The sequence below is a fragment of the Rhinoraja longicauda genome, chromosome 24 (assembly GCF_053455715.1).
Source record: "Rhinoraja longicauda isolate Sanriku21f chromosome 24, sRhiLon1.1, whole genome shotgun sequence".
NCBI lineage: Eukaryota > Metazoa > Chordata > Chondrichthyes > Rajiformes > Arhynchobatidae > Rhinoraja > Rhinoraja longicauda.
Window position 1 is genome coordinate 8708433 of NC_135976.1, and position 23515 is coordinate 8731947.

A 23515-nucleotide genomic window follows, 5' to 3' on the forward strand; every position below is an offset into this window, starting at 1 on the left:
GGATAGCAGAGTCAGGGGGTATGGGGAGAAGGCAGGAACGGGGTACTGATTGAGAATGATCAGCCATGATCACATTGAATGGTGGTGCTGGCTCAAAGGGCCGAATGGCCTACTCCTGCACCTATTGTCTATTATCCACTCCACATTCACTCTATCCACTATTCGGCAAGTTTCAATGAGGTTCCCCCTCATCATTCTAAACTCCAGCGAGTACAGGTCCAGTGCCTTCAAACTCCAGCTCGTCATATGTTAACCCAATAATTCCTGGGATCATTCTCGTAAACATCCTCTGGACCCTCTCCAATGCCAGCACATCGTTCCTCAGATATGTGGGCCAAAACTGCTCACAATATTCCAAATACGGTCTGACAAGTGCCTTATAAAGCCTCAGCTTTGCATCCCTGTTTTTATATATTAGCCCTCTCAAAATAAATGCTCGCATTGCATTCGGCCTTCCTTACTACTGATTCAACTTGCAGATTAACTTTTGGGGAATCCTGCAGGAGCACTCTCGAGTCCCTTTGAACCTCAGATTTTTAAATTATTTCCCCATTTAGAAAATAGTCTACGCCTTTATTCCTACTACCAAAATGCATGACTCCACACTTTGCTGTGCTGTATTCCATCTGCCACATCTATTTCCACTCTCCCAACCTGTCCAAGTCCTTCGGCAGTGTCCGTGTTTTCTCTACACTACCTGTCCCTCCACCTATCTTCATATCATCTCTTGTAAGAAGTCATTGGTCTCCCCAAGGTATTTTCCAATAATGCTGAATATTTTCATAAATTAGTATGGTGATTCTTCTGTTGTTCTGTATTTCCCTTTGCCATGTCATAAACTGCTGCATGATAGCATAACATTTTATATGAACTGACCTTATGTACACTTAAGATCCATCCACACTTTTTAATGGGACACACATAAATATATTCTAATCTATTTTTCAGTTATGAGAGTGGTTTCAGCATAATGCAACACAGCCCTTGTTCCTCAGAAATAATGTTGTTTGTCCTGCGTACTTAGATTTTGTTTTGCAGGAACCTGGGCAGTTAAGTAGCAGGTTATGCCTTTTTTTTCTTGAATGTTACAGTGCTTTAAGAACCGAACTGATTTAATCTGCGCTTTAACCTTTAGTAAAGTGGAAGGAAGACAGTAATGGTACGGAGTACAGGTAGGAATGAGATGACAGTTTATTTGTGCTCCAAAAATAACTGCAGATGCTGGTACAAATCGAAGGTATTTATTTCACAAAATGCTGGTCAGCAGGTCAGGCAACATCTCAGGAGAGAAGGAATGGGTGACGTTTCGGGTCGAGACCCTTCTTCAGACTTATAAGCAGGGTTGGGCATCAGCTAAAGGAGCAGGGCAGGGAGCTTTGATGCAAGAATCCAACCTTGTGTCGTTTAAAAGATAAACCAAGACACTTTTGACAATGAGTAAGGACATCTTGGCTCTATACCAAGATGAACCAGTGACATTTAGAAATGGAGTGTGGTATTAATCAGGGATAGTAATTTTTGGATTTGATTTCCCTGCCTGAAGAGAAAGTGGCAATTTTCTAACCCTTACCCTTACAAATGGTCTATTTTGTTTGCCCCTTTCAATAGATTGTCTGTGTGTCTGTAATTGTAATGCACAAAAGAACATTCCCATGGGATAGGCTAGACGAATCACTGGATTTTCCATGTCTATGTTTGTTCACATTTATCATCAAACGTCAGAGATTAACGTTTAATCATGTGATCTATTGGTATTTTGTTCCTGGGCCCTTGATGACAAATTTGGCAAATGAATCCTTAAGGCCTGCCTTCTGGTCTAAGGATTGACTAGCAGCGCTGTAATAAAACTAGATACTAATCCTCCAATCGTGGGTTCTATATAATAACACTGGTTTAAACTGGGTTCATGGAAATATTGAATGGTAGTACAGGAAACAGGTACAGTTTGGCAAGAGTTGTGAATTTAAATGAAAAAATTATGGACGAGAAAGTGGGATAACATAGAACAAGTATGAATGGGTGGTTGATGGTTGGCGTGGACGGTAGGCCGAAGGGCATGAATTAATGCTGTATCTTTCAATCAATAAATTTACGAACGTTAAGATTTTTCCTAATACTCTGCTCTTGTTTCTATTCTTGTTTCATGAGTGTTCCCTTTGCTCTATATACATATTATAAACATATACATTCTCCGATTAGGTCAAAGTTACAGCATGGTATGTTTTTGTTTCATTTTTCATGAAGTAATGTTCATTGGTCATAGTTTGTAACGTTTTGAAATAGCATTTGAAAAAGCTGAGTACATTTTGTGTTCCAGAGCGAGAGGATTTTAGCAATGAAGAAAGACTGGCTTGACTAGGATTTTTCCCTCCTTTGGAACAGACTGGGAAGATTTAATCAACTTATTTAGAATGGACAGTACTGGATAGGGTGAATAGGAAGTACTATTTTCACTTGGTCGAAAGTTTGATAATGAGGAAACGTGTTTCAATTGGTCAGAATCATAAGGATTTTAGGGGGTGGAAGCAAGCAAAAAAGCAGTACGGGATGGGTGGTGGTGCACAGGAACTTTCTACCTGAAAGGATGGTGGAGACAAGAATATTTATATAATACCTGGATAAACACTTGGTGGGAATTTAAAGTGAGTGGCCACAGGCCAAAATCTGCAAATTGTAAATAACTTGGCTGTCATAGAAGCAACTGGTTAATTGCCCCCCTTTCTAAACTAAATTTCTATGACCTCATGATAATATTGCATTTTTTGCCTTGATGGCTTTATAAATTCACAATCACAAATTTTTGTCGGAGTTCATATTCGAATTCCTGTATGATCAAATAATTAAAAGTTTGATGACCACTGCATTCCAAGTTTCTGAAGAGATAAGACTTCGATGTCATGGCTTGCATTTTGAATTCTCTTTTGCAATGCACACTTTGCACAAAGTAACACTATAGAACTTTGTAAGTCATGTTGCAGAAATGTTGCATAATGAAATGAACGTTGAAAATGGAGACCGATTTATTGGGGGAATATGAAAGAAAACTGTGCAGAGTCTGAACCAGAAGATGAGATTAAAGGTCGTTCCCAAATGTTAGAAATATATTAAAATATTGATGATCTGGACAGTAAGATGTGGGCAATATGCATCCATTGAAAGAGTAATAATTTAAGTGAAATTGATTTCAGGCAATGTAAACTGAAATTGTTAGTGCCTTATCCATATTGCTGTGTCGATCATAGATAAAACCATTTTGTAATTGTTCGGAGAAAACAATTATCTTGAGTCTAGTTAAGGTTTTCACTCCCTTCTCTAGGTCACATTTTCATGCAGTGTGCTCAGGGCAGTGAATTGAAAGTAAAGAATTCACCAAAAAGCATTTTCAATTATAGAAAGATAGAAACATAGAAAATAGGTGCAGGAGGAGGCCATTTGGCCCTTCGAGCCAGCATCGCCATTCATTGTGATCATGGCTGATCAACCCCAATCAATAACCAGTGCCTGCCTTCTCCTCATATCCCTTGATTCCACTAGCCCCCAGAGCTCTATCTAACTCTCTCTTAAATCCATCCAGTGATTTGGCTTCCACTGCCTTCTGTGGCAGAGAATTCCACAAGTTCACAACTCGCTGGGTGAAAAAGTTTTTTCTCATCTCAGTTTTAAATGGCCTCCCCTTTAATCTAAAACTGTGGCCCCTGGTTCTGGACTCGCCCAACATTGGCAACATTTTTCCTGCATCTCGCTTGTCCAGTCCTTTTATAATTTTATATGTTTCTATAAGATCCCCTCTCATCCTTCTAAACTCCAGTGAATACAAGCCTAGTCTTTTCAATCTCTCCTCACATGTCAGTCCCGCCATCCCAGGGATCAATCTCGTGAAACTACGCTGCACTGCCTCAATTACAAGGATGTCCTTCTTCAAATTAGGAGACCAAAACTGTACACAATACTCCAGATGTGGTCTTACCAGTGCCCTATACAACTACAGAAGAACCTATACTGAAATCTTCTTGTTATGAAGGCCAACATTCCATTAGCTTTCTTCACTGCCTGTTGTACCTGCACGTAACTTTCAGTGACTGGGTACAAGGACACCCAGGTCTCGCTGCACCTCCCCCTTACCTAATCTAACTCCATTGAGATAATAATCTGCCTCGTTTCTGCCGCCAAAGTGGATAACCTCACATTTATTTATATTATACTGCATCTGCCCACTCACTCAACCTGTCCAGGTCATCCTGCAACCTCCTAACATCCTAATTTGAAGAAGGACATTATTGTTATTGAGGGAGTGCAGCGTAGTTCACCAGGTTAATTCTTGGGATGGCGGGACTGACATATGATGAAAGAATGGGTCCACTGGGCTTGTATTTGCTGGAATTTAGAAGCATGAGAGGGGATCTTATAGAAACATATAAAATTCTTAAGAGGATTGGACAGGGTAGATGCAGAAAAAATGTTCCTGATGTTGGGGGAGTCCAGAACCAGGGGTCACAGTTTAAGAATAAGGGGTAGGCCATTTAGGACTGAGATGAGAAAAAAACTTTTTCACCCAGAGAGTTGTGACTCTGTGGAATTATCTGCCACAGAAGGCAGGGGAGGCCAATTCACTGGATGTTTTCAAGAGAGAGATATAGCTCTTAGGGTTAAGCGAATCAAGGGATATGGGGAAAAAGCCAGAATGGGGTACTGATTTTGGATGATCAGCCATGATCATATTGAATGGCAGTGCTGGCTCAAAGGGCACCTATTTTCTATGTTCTATGAGTTTGGCAAGCTAACAATGCAAATGAGTGGTCGGAATTTGATTTGGGGTTCTCATCTTCAGTAAGTCTCCAAATAACCATTAAATTCAATCAGAAACGGGCAATGTTCAAAGCAATAATTAGTTGGACTATCCTGTGTTCAGCTGACTGCCTGCAGACCTTGCACATTTGCACTAATCTGTTGCAGATTTGGAAGGCTGGCCCAGGTGCCACGCACAGCATTGCTGAACGATTAGCAAGTATGGGAGGTCAGGTCGGTCAGCGAGATGCCATATCCTTGGGCTTGGTCTGTGGAATGCTCTTGATAATCTTTTGACAGCTAACTCCTATCTACAGCCTTGCAGGGATTTAAAAAAAAAATCTTAATCTGCATTTTAAAAGTTGTTCAAATGGAAAAGTAATTAACTAAAGACGAGTCGAATTAAATAGCTTAAAAAGCTGGAAATTTAGTTAAAAGCATGAAAGTATAGAAAAATTAAGTAAACCATTTAATTGGATGTAACTTTTCATACACGGGTAATGGTTTTCAAATGAATGGCGTCATGTTTTTTTGGGGGGGAGGGTATCCTGATGCTTAGTTGAGTGGTGAACCTACTGAGAAAGGATGATCAGATGCACTGACAACAGACTTAACTCAACTCATCTGCAGCTTCCACTTTGCTGCAAAAGAAATTGCAGATGAGTTGAGGAATGAGCAGGAAGCAACCAATAATGTTCCATGGAGCAGCTGGGGTTAAGTTTGATCCAGCCCAGTAGTTCCCTGTCTGATGAAAGTGTTCAGCAACAAATAATTAAACGCTGATTTGTTGTTCTGAATTATGTCCATAATTTAGGCCGTGGTTGGATAGTTATTTAGACAAATTATTATTCAAATGTAATGTGCAGTTTTAAGTAGTTTGTTTTACCCACAGCATGACCATCATGACATCATAAGCATAGTCTATTATTGTAAGATTTGCAACTGGTGTTGTAGGGCCACTTCAGGAAGCAATTTCAAAATAAATGTTTCCTCAGCTTGGAAATTGCATCAGTCAGCACCTTGCACTGCCATGTTCCGTTTTGACACAAATTAGGTTTGACCTTTGGTTTTGGGACTGACATTGAAGATCACAATGATTTGTAGCTGTCTGAAAATTTAAAAATTTACCTTGAAAAGTACAATGTGTTCATTGGTTTAGATATCGATTAGATTGTACAATTTGCATTCCATGTGAGGCTCTTGGGTTTCACAACAATCAGTATGGTGATTAATTGGGGAAGTTGTCTGGATTCCAGTTGGGCCAAATGTTAAATTGTGGCCCCATTTAGTATCCATGGATTTGATTTGATCTGCTAATGCTTCACAAACATTTGTAACATTTTATTTTTAGGCTGGTACAGACCATCCCTCCCTTCGGGTGGTGGGTATTGTTTGCAATCCCGGAAGTCAGTATTGCAATTTTTCCATAAAGTGAAGAGAGTCTATGCATGTGGAGGAACAGAAGTTGTTATATGTATTTATTTACTACTTTCAGTGCCTTTTCATACCTCTAGTTTTACTCTCCCCTAATTTGCAGCTTGAAGGTTTTTATACTGACTACATTTTTTCCACTATGACCTTAATTAAGTACATAGGTTCATACCAGCTGTCAACTCCCAGGACTAACAGTTTGTATTTTTAGTATTGCCTCTGGGATATCAACTTGTCCACTATTCAGCCCTTGAAGCCCCATACTTTCCAGCAGTTAAAAAAAGACCCTCGTAAGCTTCATTTCTTTGTTATTGTTTAATCTCTTGCCCTTGTTTCAGATTGAACCAGACCAACTGTGGCATTCTACTTAACCTGAAACACAGGTTTTGACAGCAGATTTTTTTCCATTCCAAAGATCAGCTACTTTGGCAGAGATGGGGGTGGTTACAATGGCAATGTTTAAAGGACATTTCAACAGGTGCACAGATAAATCCAATTAATTTAGACTGCTCTTATGCCACATCTGTGCCATTTACCTCCCATGGTGCTTGTGCCGAAACTCTGGGATTGGCTTCCCAAACTTTAACCCCCACCTACCTTTCATAAGAATAAGAAGATGTCATTAAGCTGGAAATGGTGCAGAATAGATTCACCCATATGTTGCCAGGATTCGAGGGCTGGAGTTTCAAGTCGAGACTTTTAAACCCTGCAGCACAGGAGGCTAAGAGTGACATTGTAGATGTATACAAAATCATGAGAGACATGGATAAGGTAACTGATCAGACTATTTTCCAGGATAGAAGGATCAGAATTAGGGTATAGTTTTAAGGTGAGTGGGGAAAGGTTTGACCTAAAAGGCAGTTTCATGGGTGGTGCATATATTAGCTACTCGAGGAAACTGGAGATAGTTACAATGGCAATGTTTAAAGGACATTTCAACAGGTGCAGGCAAATGGGACTATCTTGGGTATAAAACCTGCAGGAGTTGGGCTGGCAGGCCAGTTTCCGTGCAGTATGCCTCTGTTTGCAAATTCCTATCAATGGTAACTTTGGAGAAACTGGAAAAGGTAACCCAGTGAGCGATGTTCAAACCAACATTGAATCAAAGAGTCATACAGTGTGGAAACTTAACTTGCCCACACCAACCAACATGTCCCATCTACACTAGTCCCACCTGCCTGCGTTTAGCCCATGTTCCTCTAAACCTATCCTATCCATGTCAAAATGTTTCTTAAATGCTGCAATAGTACCTGCCTCAACTACCTCCTCCAGGAGTTCATTCCAAACACCCACCACCCTTTGTGTAAAAATCCCATTAAATCATTCCCCCCTCACCTTAAACCTATTAATTCTCTGCCACAGAAGGTAGTTGAGGCCAGTTCATTGGCTATATTTAAGAGGGAGTTAGATGTGGCCCTTTTTGCTAAAGGGATCAGGGGGTATGGAGAGAAGGCAGGTACAGGCTACTGAGCTGGATGATCAGCCATGATCATATTGAATGGCGGTGCAGGCTCGAAGGGCCGAATGGCCTACTCCTGCACCTATTTTCTATGTTTCTATGTCCTCTGGTTCTTGATTTCCCATACTCTGGACAAAATACTCTATGCATCTACCTGATCTATTCCTGTCTTGATTTTATACACCTCTATAAGATCATCCCTCACCCTCTTGCACTTCACGGAATAGACAGCCTTCTCAACCTCCCCCAATAGCTCAGGCCGTCGAATTCTGGCAACATCCTCGTAAATCTTCTCTGCACCCTTTCCAGGTTGACGACATGATGCCCAAAACGGAACACAATCCTTTAAAAGTGGCCTCGCCAACGTCTTGTATAACTGCAACATGACCTCCCAACTTCCATACTCAAAATGATGAAGGATAATTTGCCGAAAGCCATTTTGACCTCCCTACCTACCTGTGACGCCTCTTTCAAGGCACTATGTACATGCACTCCTTGATCCCTCTGCTCTACAACACTCCCCAGAGTGTGACCATTCACTGTGTAGGTCCTGCCCATGATAGACTTTGCAAAATGCAACACCTCTCATTTATATGTATTAAATTCCATTAACCATTCCTCAGCCCACCTGTCCAACCGATCAAGATCCTGCTGCAATTTTTGCTTGCCATCTTCACTATCTACAATACCACCCACTTTTGTGTCAACTGCAAACTTGCTAATTTTGCCGTGTACATTCTCATCCAAGTCATTGATGTAAAGGGCCCAGCACCAAACCCTGAGGCACACCACTAGTCACAGGCCTCCAGTCCAAAAATTAACCTTCCACCATTACACTCTGCTTCCTTCCATTCAGCTCTCTCTCCTTGGATTGCATGCAATCTAACCTTTCAGAAACTTGTCGAATGCTTTGCTGAAGTCCATATATACATCATCTACAGTTAACATAACATAACATAACATAACATAACAAAACTTTATAGTCATTCGGCACAACACCGAACGAAATTTCAGCAGTCACAAGACACAGCAAAAAAAGAAAAGAACACAGGACACACGACCCCAAACACAAACATCCATCACAGTGACTCCAAACACCCCCTCACTGTGATGGAGGCAACAAAACTTCCCCTCTCCTCCCCCCGCACCCACGGACAGACAGCTCGACCCCTACCGAGGCAACCGACACGCACAGCCCCCGCAAGGGGATGGAAGGCCCCGCGGCCGAGCCGCCCCGGGCACCGAAACGTCCCGCGGCCGCACCGGGCGATGTTAAGTCCAGCGGCCGAGCTGCACCGGGCACCGAAATGTCCCGCGGCCGAGCCGCACCGGGCACTGAAACGTCCCGCGGCCGAGCCGCACCGGGCACTGAAACGTCCCGCGGCCGAGCCGCACCGGGCACTGAAACGCCCCGGCGATGTTAAGTCCCGCAGCCGAGCCGCGCCGGGCACTGAAACGTCCCGCAGCCGAGCCGCACCGGGCACTGAAACGTCCCGCAGCCGAGCCGCACCGGGCACTGAAACGTCCCGCGGCCGAGCCGCACCGGGCACTGAAACGTCCCGCAGCCGAGCTGCACCGGGCACTGAAACGTCCCGCGGCCGAGCCGCGCCGGGCACTGAAACACCCCGCAGCCGAGCCGCGCCGGCGATGTTAAGTCCAGCGGCCGAGCCGTGCCGGGCGATGGAAGGCCCCGCGGGCGAGCTGCGCCCCGGGGAAGAGACCTAATAAAAGAAAGGTTTCCCCCGCCCCACCCCACCCCACCCACACCCACCCCCACCCCCCCACACACATACACAGCCAAAAACAGAAACAAAAACCATCCCAACACCGACACAAACAAAAAAAAAGAAAAAAAGACAAACAGACTGCCAGAGAGCCGCAGCCGTTAGGCGCAGCCAACTCCTCCCAACTGTTCTGCCCTCATTAACCTTTTGGTCACATCTGCATAAGAAACTCAATCAAATTTGTGAGAAACTTCCTCCCTTGTACAAAACAATGCTGACTATCCCTAATCAGCTCTTATCCATCTAAATGCATGCATATCGTATCCCTCCAAATACTCTCTAGCAGCTGTCTTGTGGACAGATGAGACAAAAATTAACATATATCAGAGTGATGGCAAGAGCAAAGTATGGAGGAGAGAAGGAACTGCCCAAGATCGAAAGCATACCACTTTGTCTGTGAAACACAGTGGTGGGGGCGTTATGACCTGGACATTTATGGCTGCTGAAGGTACTGGGTCTCTTATCTTCAATGATGACACAACTGCTGATGGTAGTAGCATAATGAATTCTGAAGTGTATAGACACATCCTATCTGCTCAAGTTCAAATAAATGCCTCAAAACTCATTGGCCGGCGGGTCAATCTACAGCAAGACAATGATCCCAAACATACTGCTAAAGCAACAAAATATTTGTTGAGTACCTTTCCTATGTAGTGTGGCTCTACACAGAGTTCACCGCTTTGATCCCTGAAAGCTCCCACTCTCTCTTTGGTTACCCTTTTTCCCTTTTATGTACATAAAATCTCTTGGGAATGTCCTTAATGTCATTTATCCTTAACGCTATCTGCCAGAGCTATCTCCTGTCCCCTTTTTGCCCTCCTGATTTCATTTTATAGCTTGCTCAACATGACCAAGTATTTTAATAAACTTACAAGCAAAGTACTGTTTAACAAGTTTGAGTTTCTTTTAATGTCCTTCACAACATCCTTTGCACTATCTGTGTGTTTAAATTACACAAGGAGGAATTTCTGTCTACTACCCTGAATTATTGAACTTCATCGCCTGTTTATCTTTCATGATATTGTTCCACTGTCCTTCCTGTGTAATGTTGAAATGACTAATTGCAGTTCGTCATCCACCACTATCGTCCTGTGACATATTGGACCAAAATTTGCTGAAATTACAAAGATGCTTCTATTTATGTGAAACTTGTTGATTTCACTTAGTTATAGAAACATAGAAATAGAAAATAGTTGCAGGAGGAGGCCATTTGGCCCTTCAAGCCAGCACTGCCATTCATTGTGATCGTGGCTGATCATCCACAATCAGTAACCTGTGCCTACCTTCTCCCCATATCCCTTGATTCCACTAGCCCCTAGAGTATGTGGATAAGCACATATAGAAAATCATGATCAGAAATTTATTGCACCATCTTCAAGCTTCATGAAAGCAAGTTCTTGCCATGTCCCTCACGGAAATGTTGAAATGCATTGAATGTAATGAGGTTGATGTATTTGTGCAATAGATGGGAGTTATGTTGGTAGAGAAAATTAGGGATCGGCTGAGCTGACGAGCGGAATCAATCTTGGCGTTGTTTAATATCTGTGCAAACTTAATCTTGGATATGCACATTTGTCATGAACTTAATTGGCAAGAAATTTTGTGAGAAACAAAACTTTTTCTTAACAATTTGCCAATTCTCTACATTCAAGCGGATTATTTTTACTTATCTAAGGAAACTTCTGCGGAGGGATGTGTTTCAGCAGAAGTAGGAGAAGTTTAAGATAAAAAGCTGCTTGGACACTTTCCCATTTTCTGAATGTGCAGAATCACAGAATGTTACTGCGTTGATGTAGGCCATCTAGATCGACCCGAAACATCACCCATTCCTTCTTTTCAAAGATGCTGCCTGTCCCGCTGAGTTTCTCCAGCTTTTTGTGTCCATCTTAGATCATCTCAATGTTGGAGCAATCTCGTTTCTCCCACTCCAATGGGGTTTGCCCAAAGCTTTACAAATTCCTTTATTTTGCTTGTTTGTCCAGCTCCTTACTGGATGCTGCAATTGAATCTGCCTCTTCTAGTACCCCGAGAAGTGTTTAAAAGACGCTAACCATTTTTGGAAAAACACATGCTTTCTTCACATTTTTAGTTATTTTTCCCACATCTTAACGTTTGCAATTTTTTGTCTACACCTTTTCTGTAGCTGTAATGTTATAATCAGTATGCTGTTTATTTTTCCTTTTGCTCTACTCATTGTTCTTGTGTATGATATCGTCTCACAGCTGTACAGCATGAACACCGACCCTTCAGACTAAGTTGGCATATTGGGCTGGTCCCATTTTCCTACATTTGGCCCATGGCTCACTATCGATATATCTGTCCAAATATTTTGTAAAAGTCATAAGTACAGTGCCCTCCATAATGTTTGGGACAAAGACCCATCATTTATTTATTTGACTCTGTATTCCACAATTTGAGATTTGTAATAGAAAAAAATCACATGTGGTTAAAGTGCACATTGTCAGATTTTATTAAATGCCATTTTTATACATTTTGTTTTCACCATGTAGAAATTACAACTGTGTTTATACATAGTCCCCCCATTTCAGGACACCATAATGTTTGGGACACATGACTTCACAGGGGTTTATTATTGCTTAGGTTTAATTGCCTCCTTAATGCAGGTATAAGAGAGCTCTCAGCATCTAGACTTTCCTCCAGTCTTTCATCACATTTGGAAACTTTTATTGTTGTTTATCAACATGAGGACCAAAGTTGTGCCAATGAAAGTCAAAGAAGCAATTATGAGATTGAGAAACAAGAATAAAACTGTTAGAGACATCAGCCAAACAGGCTTACCAAAATCAACTGTTTTGGAACATCATTAAGAAGAAAGAGAGCACTGGTGAGCTTACTAATCACAGAGACTGGCAGGCCAAGGAAGAGCTCCACAGCTGATGACAGAAGAATTCTCTCTTGAAGAAAAATCCCCAAACACCTGTCCAACAGATCAGAAACACTCTTCAGGAATCAGCTGTGGATTTGTCAATGACCACTGTCTGCAGAAGACTTCATGAACAGAAATACAGATGCTACACTGCAAGATGCAAACCACTGGTTAGCTGCAAAAAAAAAAAAGGATGGCCAGATTACAGCTTGCCAAAAAGTACTTAAAAGAGCAACAACAGTTCTGGAAAAATGTCTTGTGGACAGATGAGACAAAAATTAACATATATCAGAGTGATGGCAAGAGCAAAGTATGGAGGAGAGAAGGAACTGCCCAAGATACCACTTTGTCTGTGAAACACAGTGGTGGGGGCGTTATGACCTGGACATTTATGGCTGCTGAAGGTACTGGGTCTCTTATCTTCAATGATGACACAACTGCTGATGGTAGTAGCATAATGAATTCTGAAGTGTATAGACACATCCTATCTGCTCAAGTTCAAATAAATGCCTCAAAACTCATTGGCCGGCGGGTCAATCTACAGCAAGACAATGATCCCAAACATACTGCTAAAGCAACAAAGGAGTTTTTCAAAGCTAAAAAATGGTCAATTCTCGAGTGGCCAAGTCAATCACCCGATTTGAACCCAATTGAGCATGACTTTTATATGCTGAAAAGAAAACTTTTTGAGGGACTAGCCCTCAAAACAAGCATAAGCTAAAGATGGCTGCAATACACGCCTGGCAGAGCATCACCAGAGAAGACACCCAGCAACTGTCCATGAATCGCAGACTTCAAGCAGTCATTGCATGCAAAGGATATACAACAAAATACTAAATATGACTACTTTCATTTACATGACATTGCAGTGTCCCAAACATTATGGTGCCCTGAAATGGGGGGACTATGTATAAACATTGCTGTAATTTCTACATGGTGAAACCAAAATGTATAAAAATGGCTTTTATTAAAATCTGACAATGTGCACTTTAACCATGGGATTTTTTCTATTACAAATCTCAAATTGTGGAGTACAGAGGCAAATAAATAAATGATGGGTCTTTATGGAGGGCACTGTATCTACTCTTTAGCTTCTTCTGACAGCTCATTCCAGTTATGGGCTACATTCTGAGTGAACTAGTTACCCCTGACGTCTCTTAAATTTCTCTTCTTTCACCTTCAGCCACTAGATTTTATATCCTCTGCCCTGGGGAAGAACAATGATTGTTTACTTTATCCATGCCTGTAATGCCCTTCTGCACCCTTTCCAATGTAATGACATCCTTCCTGTCGCTGGATGATCAGGACTGTACACACTACTACAAGTGTGGTCTCACCAACGATTTGCACAGCTCCACAATGATGTTCCAACTTTCAATCTACACCGATCAGCCAAAACACTATGACGACTGACAGGCGAAATGAATAACACTGATTATCTTGTTGCAATGGCACCTGTCAAGGGGTGGGATATATCAGGCAGCAAGTGGACAGTCAGTTCTTGAAGTTGATGTGTTGGATGCAGGAGAAATGGGCAGGAGGAAATACCTGAGCGACTTTGACAAGGGCCAAATTGTTATGGCCAGACGACTGGGTCAGAGCATCTCTGAAACGGCAAGGCTTGTGGGGTGCTCCCGGTCAGCAATGGTGAGTACCTACTGACAGTGGTCTATGGAGGGACAAACCGCAAACTGGCGACAGGGTGTTGGGCGCCCAAGGCTCATTGATGCGCGAGGGCAACAAAGGCTATCCCATCTGGTCCGAACCGAAGGAAGGTCTACTGTGGCATGTCATAGAAAATTTTAATGGTCACGGGAGGAATGTGTCACAATACACAGTGCATCGCACCCTGCTGCATATGGGGCTGCACACGGAGGAGCAACAGCATGTTAGGCAGGTGGTCATAATGTTTTGGCTCATCAGGTCATAATGTTTTGGCTGATCGGTGTATACTCTTCCCAATGAAAGCAAGCTTCACTACACTGTTAAACTGACTCTCTATTTTTGGGAACTGTGCATCTGTATTCCCAGAACACTGTTCTGCAACATTCTCCAGGGCACTGCCCTTAACTGTGCAAGTCCTGCTACACGACTTACTGAATATTTGACATACTGAAATACAACACCTCACACGTCAGAGTTAAATTCCATTGGCCATTCCTTGGTACACCTTCACAACTGATGTAGATCTTGTTGTGAACTTAGGTCTCCATCCATTGATCTACCACCAATTTTGGTGTCATATGCAAATTTATTAATCAGGTAAACTGCACTGTCTTCCATATCATTAAAGTATAAAACAAACAGCAAATTTCAGCAGTAAGCTACTTTATTCTGCTGCTCCTGTTAATAACACCTTTTGGTATCAACCTGAGTTAGGATGCATTTTAACTTCCACAGTAAAATCCTGATTTATTTTGAAATGAATGCTCTTAATAACATTAGCCATTATGCTAAAAAGAACATGTAGAGAGAGCTGATGTTTATAATGTATCATGTATTAAATTCCCACACAGTTGATTAGAGAAATGTTTTATTCCTTTTTCAAATGATTCTCTAATACAGTTAACATACTTATTACTTAGTCAAGTTTGCATAAAGCTGCATGGAGCAAGAGATGACAAGTTAACGATTTTATCTGACATTCACTGCAATCAATAAATTGACCAAATTATAAATACTTTTTAAAAAACGTTTTCATTTGTCATTATTGTTAAAAGGTAAAAATCAAATTCTGTTAAGACCACTTATTAATTTCAACACTGCCAAATACAACATTTAAGATGCAGCAATAACTGGCCAATTCTCAGCTTCTCTGATTTACTAGTTATTGGGGAATATTGAATCAGTTTTGAGTTTGTGACGCTGATCATTTCTGGTGATACTTCAAACACAACTTTGTGCTTTTACATATTTTTAAAGTAAGGGCAACCCCCCCCCCCCCCCCCCCCCCTGACATTTGTAAGTTGAAAACATTAGTTTGACATTTGCAAAATAAATCCATCAAAAAAGATTGAGTTGTATGTAAAAAATATTTTTTGTTTAGAAGTATCTTCTTTGTCTCAGATCCTTCTGTTGCTGCCGATTGGTAGCTGGGAGATTCTGGAGAACTCTGGATAGTTTGAGGAGGGTCCGTCCCTCTTTCTAGGCTTTTGTTTAAAGGTTTCTTCATTTCCCCATGCAATACGCACCTTGTGACTTGTGCAGATAATTTATTCTTTGATCTCACGGATACAATTTTGACAATAATCAGTAGAAGTGGATTTACTAAGGACCACTACGTTGACTTAAATCAAGAGGCCAGCATAAGAACAACTTTTGAGCATTCATTCCTGTGTTTACTATACTAATGTGTTGAGATCATTGCATAAAGATTATTGCTCAAAGATGAAGTCTAATGTTCAATGTCATTCTGCATAAACCAGCATCACCAACAGGGACGAGTCGTCCGACAGAGAGGGGGTAGTGGCCCTGACACAGTGGTGCCAGGCCAACAATCTCTTAACGTCGACAAGACCAAGGAGATGATCGTCGAATACAGGAGGGAGGGAGGGGGGGGGGGTGCACCCCCACCCCATCAACATCAACGGTGTGGGAGTGGAGAGCTTCAGGTTCCTCAGTGTCCACCTCACAGAGGACCTGACCTGGACCACCCACATTTCCACCATCACAAAAAAGGCGCAACAGTGCCTCTACAACCTTACGTGACTGAAGAAATTTGGCATGAACCCCCAGGTCCTTGGGGATTTCTACAGAGGCACCTTGGCGAGCATCCTGACAGGCTGTATCCTGACAGGCTGTATCCTGACATGCCACCTGGCATGGCAGCTGCACCATCCACGCCCGAAGAGCCTAGCGCATCACAGGGTGAGAGCTGTCCTCCCTCCAGGACAACTACTCCAGGTGGTGCGTTGGAAAAGCCCCGAGGATCATCAAAGACCCAGCCACCTGGACGAAGGTCTATTCTGTCTGCTGCCCTCAGCTCTCGAACCACTAGACACTCAAACAGCTTTTTCCCTCAGGCTGCTGAACTAACCAACCCTGAAACTCACCTGAACTGGACTCTCTATAATTTAATTCACAAAATGCTGGAGTAACTCAGCAGGTCAGGCAGCATCTCAGGAGAGATGGAATGGGTGACGTTTTGGGTCGAGACCCTTCTTCTGACTGATGTCAGGGGGGGCGGGACAAAGGAAGGATATAGGTGGAGATAGGAAGATAGAGGGAGAACTGGGAAGGGGGAGGGGAAGAGAGGGACAGAGGAACTATCTAAAGTTGGAGACGTTCAGACTGCTGGGCTGCAAGCTGCCCAAGCGAAATATGAGGTGCTGTTCCTCCAATTTCCGGTGAGCCTCACTATGGCACTGGAGGAGGCCTATGACAGAAAGGTCGAAGTGGGAGGGGGAGTTGCTCAACCACCAGGAGATCAGGTCGGTTAAGGCGGACTGAGCGAAGGTGTTAAGCGAAACGATTGCCGAGCCTGCGTTTGGTTTCGCCGATGTAAAGAAGTTGACATTTAGAGCAGCGAATACAATAGATGAGGTTGGAGGAGGTGTAGGTGAACCTCTGTCACCTGGAAAGACTGTTTGGGTCCTTGGATGGACCTCCAACCTCATCTATTGGGTTCACCTGCACCTCCTACAACCTCATCTGTTGGGTTCACCTGCACCTCCTCCAAGCTCATCTATTGTAAACAGTCTTTCCAGGTGAGACAGAGGTTCACCTGCACCTCCTCCAACCACATCTATTGTACCTGTAGCTCTATAATTTAATGTTCATTTTGTAATTTAATGCACACACTTTATAATTTAATGTTTAATTTACTGTACGGAATCCTCCAGCACAAGATTTTCACACAGGATTGTACCGTGTATGGAACTGGCATGACATTAAACCCCTTGAATCTTGAAGTATTGGAACTACGCATTTCAAGCATTTGTGGTGTTGAACTTCTTGTGTGGCATGGCATTCCCATGCCAAGAAAGGAAAATTAATGCAAAATATATAGATGTCAAAACCAAAGGCGTTATTGAGCTTGAATTAAAACTTAAACAAATTGAGAGAAAACTCTTGCTTTGAATTTAAGCTTGTGCAGTATACCCATTTTTTGTGTCAAGGACAGCATTTCAAATTTCCTAATTTGTTGCGAGGATCACACACAGGGGAAAAAGTAGTGTAGAGAATTGACTCATAATGTATTCTTAGTAGTCAAATGATGTTGAAGTCATTAAGCTTTTGTATTTTCCCCTTCCTGTGGTTGAACTGCCACAATTTAACTTTGCGTGGTTCCACATTGCCTCCTCGGCAAATGAGCTTGCCTCAAAGAGACTGTCAAGATGGGGGAATTCCGCATTCTGACTGTCCTTGTGGGAAATATATACTTATTAATTTAGCTTTCTTGGATTTAATTTTCTTCATTCCTTATGTATTGATTATTTAATGCAGTATTTTTTAATTTAAAAGGAATGATGAGTATTAACATTTCCAAAGATTGTTGTCAAAATCATGATGAGTTGCATTTTTTGGTTGAAAGTGTTTGTTTGTGACATTTGCAGCATACATTCCTCAAAAACTATTGTGTATCAAAGCTGTTTTATGTGTATGAGCTTCTTCTTTTCTCCCATCGTTATGTTGCTGATATTTGGCAGCTAGTGGTTCTGGAGAGTTCTGTGAAATAGCACCCTCCCTTTCCCAAAGCAACATTGCACAAAGGAAAACCCATAAAGGAATACTGAAGGTTCCACGTTGCTGACCAAAGTGCACTGCTCTACAATTAGCTTTGTCAAAGTTGTTACTTGCTCTCTGACTCCCATTTAAATGAATAGTAATAAACGATTCCGAAATATGGAGTTTTTAGGTTTTGTTCCAACATTTCCTCTGTTCAGTTTCCCTTTCTGTGCTGTTAACACATTGAATTCAGCCATTTCAACTTGCACACGTTCAGATCATGCACTGACTTTTACACTCTCTAAATTTGTTTGGTTTTAGAGATGAAATACTTGCCTGGTTCACTCAGGTTGTAGGTACCCTGCAAATAGTATATGAAATGCACCAGTTTTCAAATGCTGAATATTTCCAGCGTTATCTGTTTTATTTTCTTATGTTTCCAGCATATGTAGTTTTTCATATTTTTGCCTTGATGAGACTGCCTAGCAATTTCCATCCTTCTCTTTTAGGGCAAAATATCATATAACTTATATTGGCAAACAGCTTAACTATGGCTGCCACCTGTTTGTATGTGCAAGCAGTTTTAGTTGATGGTGAAGGTGAAGTAAATGTTCTTGAAGCTGTGGTGCCTTTTCTGCATATACACTTATACACCGTTATTTTCGAATGTTTTTTTTTGCAGGACTGCAGAACAAATATTGTTTGAAATGGAGATGTTTGGTCACGTGGAGTAATAGAAGGAAGAGAAATTTCCTTTGATATTTTCTGATCAATACCTTCGTGCAGCAATGTAGCCATGAGTGGTAAAGGAGATTAGACCTTGTCCTGCAGAGATACACTTAAAAGACAATTTATAATCTAGTACACTATCATAATGGGTTGGTCAGTTCTTTGGGTGTAAGGATTGGAGTCATATATTTCCTAAGATTTTTGCTGTGTTCATAAGAGATGTTGGTGGTAGTATTATAATATTTCTGAAAAAATACTTTAAATTTTCTTTTTCAGTATTTGGAGAGGGCCAAATGTCAATTGTGTGGATTGCTCAGGATACACTCCACTCCACCATGCTGCTCTAAATGGACAAAAGTAAGTGAGGAGTTTGCAGATAAAATATTTGGATTTTAGCTCTCGTTTATTGAGAATGTAGTATTCAATGTAAAATGAATACTTGTTAGGCAACTAGCTGCAGTAGTTACTTTGCAATTCTTTCTGAAAGAAAGGGACTAAGCTCATCTTTAAAGCTTAAATGCGTTTCTGTGAATTGCCATTTTTTCTCTAAAGGTAAGTCTGCGATGGTTGAATGCTGCTTGAACATGAATGTACAGTTAAAATGCATTTCGGTTATTGGGGACAGACCTGCCGAAGCCATCCCAGCTTGCATTGCCTCTCTAGCCCCGGCTTCAGGCGCCATCCCCGACTCGCAAGATACACCAGTGAGCCCTTCTTCATCCATCCCCTGGTCCGGTTGGCACAGCTGTTGCTGTGGCTCATTTTGTAGTCACTGGGGACAGCGCTTTCATCGGGGTGCTTCCACTTGCGGGGCTTCCTCCATGATCACCGGCTGCTGCTTCTTCCTGTAGGTTCGTCAATTTGGCTGCTTCACCGGCACATCCTCCTCCTCCTGTTGCTTTGCCCATTCAGCCTCTCCCCTCCGCTGCCGCAGACAACTCCTCTTCCTCCTCCCGCCGGGAGGGGAGGGAGCCTGGCGGTGGCCTGGTACGATGTGTTGCTGGCGGTGGACTGAGGGAGGAGTAACTCAGTCTGACAAAGCGTCCCGATGTAATGAATGCCATTGCAGGTCTAACCTGCTGCTGCATCCAAGTGATTTTTTTGTTTTCTTCCTCCTCAACTCCCAGCAGAGTACCTTGCCTTGTTGCTAATCCTCTACCAAAGGGAACTGACAGATTCAGGCTTCCAAACTAACACAATATCCTGGAGTTTGCACCACACGAATACATGTCAGTAACAATTCGGTTTCAGTGGACAGACCAGTCAGTTCCAATCAAACCATTGGTCATTGTCAGCGCATTCAAGCCACAAAGAGATATGCAATCTCGTTCTGGAAAATCCAGCGAGTTCATCAGAAAGCTACCTGGGTCAAAATTCCCCAGTTCTATGAGAAGTTGAACAGTCATAAGTGGTGTTCCCTAATTCATTGAAGATTTGGTTTTCAAGTTAAGCATTTGGTGCGATTAAAAGAAAAACAGTTTCCTGTGTTGTGAGAATTGGGAATAAAAGGGCAACATTTTAATATTACAACCAGTTCATTCAAAATTGCTTCAGGAAATGGTCACCAAAATGCAGTAGAAATCTCTTTTTTTCCCAACCACCATTGCCCCTCACCTTCAAAAACAATTGAGTGCTGACCCACTTGAAATTGTCAGTTGTAAGGTCAATAGATTCATGTTAGTTATTCGTATTGATGGATATGGATTAAAGGCCGGAAAGTGGAATTGACGCTCGGATCAGTCAGCTGAATTATGGACTAGGTAAATGGAGTGGAAAGGTCAGTTATTTGTGTTACTTCAAAAGAGAAATCATTCTGAGAGAAATGAATACAAGCGTTAGAGATTGGTTTGCTGTAGGAGGAAAATTTCCCCCGTCTCACTTTGAAATCTGTTGTACCCAGTAATTTTCCATTGTGACCATAAAAAGAACACACACATGCGTTATTTTCAAAAATAAATTCACATGAGCTGAATGTTGATAAAGGTAAATTGATGTGGATACACTGTTCACATTTTTTCATAGTTAAGTCATTCACTCTCTGATTTAATTCCATCACCTTGAAAAGTACTGGAGCATCTTTTTGGTGTCATTTCTGCTTTAAGATTTGTTTGTTTTTAATTTACTCCTAGAGATGTTGTTGAAACACTGCTGAAGAATGACGCCTCCACTAACATTGCAGATAATAAAGGATGCTATCCACTTCATTTGGCTGCCTGGAAAGGGGATGCACAGATAGTGAAACTACTTATTCATCAAGGATCATCCCATGCAAAAGTCAATGAACAGGTCTGACGTCTTGGGATTTGTGACGAGGGTTGTTGGAGCAGATATGCTAACTATTTTTAAAGATGATGGAATTTATCTTGCTGTCTAATTCCTTTTGATAATGTTCAGGTGCAATGGAAATACTCCACAGAAGACATGGAGCACAGAAGTGGTCTCATCTTGTGGTTTAAATGTCCGCTGAGATAGCCTGACATAATCCTCAATACAACTCACCAAGAGTTTATTAAAGCAAGATTTCTCAATATTTGTGGCACCTCGTAAAGTTCTGAATATATACCATTCCTTGAATATTGTAATCTGCTTCAGCTTCAATTTTTTAAAAACTATTCAAGTCTCCAGCAACATTTTTTTATTTTATACTACTGAGGCTTACATTGATGAATAACTGTAGCCTCTTCTCACAAACATGCATGTTCCTCGATTGAGTTTGATCACAAGCATCAGCCATGTGAGCTCAAAGTGACCATCAAAGCATTTAATTGCAATTTGTGTTCATGTCAAAAACAAGAGAAAAATACTTTTTAATCTTGTGGGGTTTGGAATCAGCACAATTTGGTTTTAAAAGTTGTATGTTGGTCTTAATTGCTTTAATTTTCTGTGTTCTTTACAGTCTTTAGAAATAATATAGAATAATATAGAATAAATATAATATATAATAAATAATAAATATAATATAATATATAAATATAATATATAATAAATAAATAAATATAGGAACAGAATAAATCAAAAAAATTCTAAGAACATAAAAGAAGGAAAAGAGTATTACTCTGTAATTACCTTGTCTTGGGACAGCTTAAGTCCAACTATCTTTTTTCCGCACTTCACCCCTGTGTTCTTTGGCTTATAACAGTAGCCAAAGGGAACTAAGTTTACCCATGTTGATTTTATTCAGATTGGTAGCCAAGCAACTCTGCAGTAATATCTTGCAGGTAATTCAATAGAACCACAAAAAGCATAAGTGACCATAGTTAAAGAAATTAGTGTGCACCAATGAAAAGTGCAGAATTTTGAACAGGTTCATATTTTCTCATTATCGATCATTGCCTTCATTCTCCCACATGGCATAGGGCAAATTGAAAGGTCCAAGAAAGTGAAACTAACTACCGGCGTATTTCACTTATTTTATGTTGCTTAACTCCAGCTAAGATTAAAGAGAGTTTTTGATCTCATCTTATCAATTTGAAAGATCATATTAACTTAGTTTTGTTCTTGATCAACATTTGGAAATGTTCTCTTGTATTTTACTGAGCATTATTTGGACGGATATCATTTCTTGTCGAAAGAAGAAACCGCTAAAAACATAGCTGAAGTATCATATACTGAGGTAATTATTGTATCTAATTATTTGAGCAATGCAGAATAATTCCAGTGATTTCCCATTCAGGTGACAATGGTTATGGTATTGTTTGCTTTCACAACTAAAAACATCAAAATTATTTACTGCAAAATAGCTTGTACGGACTTGATTGTTATTTGAAATATAAGGAAAGAGTTAGACAACAATGGAGGTATATACATGTTCATGGTATTTGCAGTGCATTGCACCCACTGTTAAAATAATGGCTAAGTATACTTTCAATGAACGTTAATTGCGTGAACAGCATTTTGTTTACAGGTGTTATGTCTACATACCTGAGTATAGAACGTTGAGAAATGGTTCTACAGCATTACAGACACGTCCACACTGGCACTGGAGGTACTTGCTATAGTTCAAGTTACTAGGCAAGTGGAATGCCTTGCAATGTAGAAAACATTTTTGTGCACATCAGAAGGAGGCTTTATTTGGGGCATCCTGGGGCACAAAACATTGCTAAACTTGGCTACCAAATGCCAGCTGGAGGAATTTCCATGGATCCAGAAAAGTAAACATTTCTAATGTCTAAATATACATGGTCTAATTCTCAGTGCATTACATCCATCTCTGCAAAATTCTCCATAGACTGTGCAGCTGATATCTTCAAATTATCTCTGTACATTCTTATTTTTAGCTTTCAATTCTGATTTAAACAAACAAAAAGAATGAAACTGCACAAACTGCAATAATGAGCACATTTTAAAAGAATTATTAACAGTGCAGTTTACCAAAGTTTAGCATCAGTATATTGCAGAAGTTGGATCTTTTAAATTGTAGGCATTTGTTGGGTTTGAAATAAAGAACAAACTATGTCCAATCTGTTTATTTAAAAAGTAGCTATTTCTAAAACGAGATTGTTTTTATGAACAGCTTTACAAGAACTAACCATCTTTGGCATTCTCCTCCATGCCCCCTCCAGTGCAATCACATACTTCAATGCAATATCCAGAAATGTGTTCAGGTACTTCAGCTGTGGACTCACTAATGTCTTAAACAGTTCCAGTCTGCTCAATCGCAAAGGCACATTTTCCCTAGATGGCTGAACAACCTTATTGAAATATGCTACTACCTTCATGTTGTTACATTAATGAGGTTGTACAGAATTTTTTCTCAGAATTTATATTTCCAAG

General features: G+C 41.1%; 1 protein-coding gene across 8 annotated transcripts in view; it reads left to right on the forward strand.

Annotated features, from left to right (window-relative positions):
• Nucleotides 1-23515, forward strand: part of LOC144605409 (ankyrin repeat and SAM domain-containing protein 1A-like) — a 212225-nt gene that overhangs the window by 21186 nt on the left and 167524 nt on the right. For all 8 annotated transcript variants that reach the window (XM_078420614.1, XM_078420618.1, XM_078420617.1 and 5 more), the window contains exons 2-3: nt 19019-19099; nt 20872-21028. In XM_078420614.1, the coding sequence (XP_078276740.1) occupies nt 19019-19099; nt 20872-21028 (238 nt within the window). The remainder of the gene's footprint in view (nt 1-19018; nt 19100-20871; nt 21029-23515) is intronic.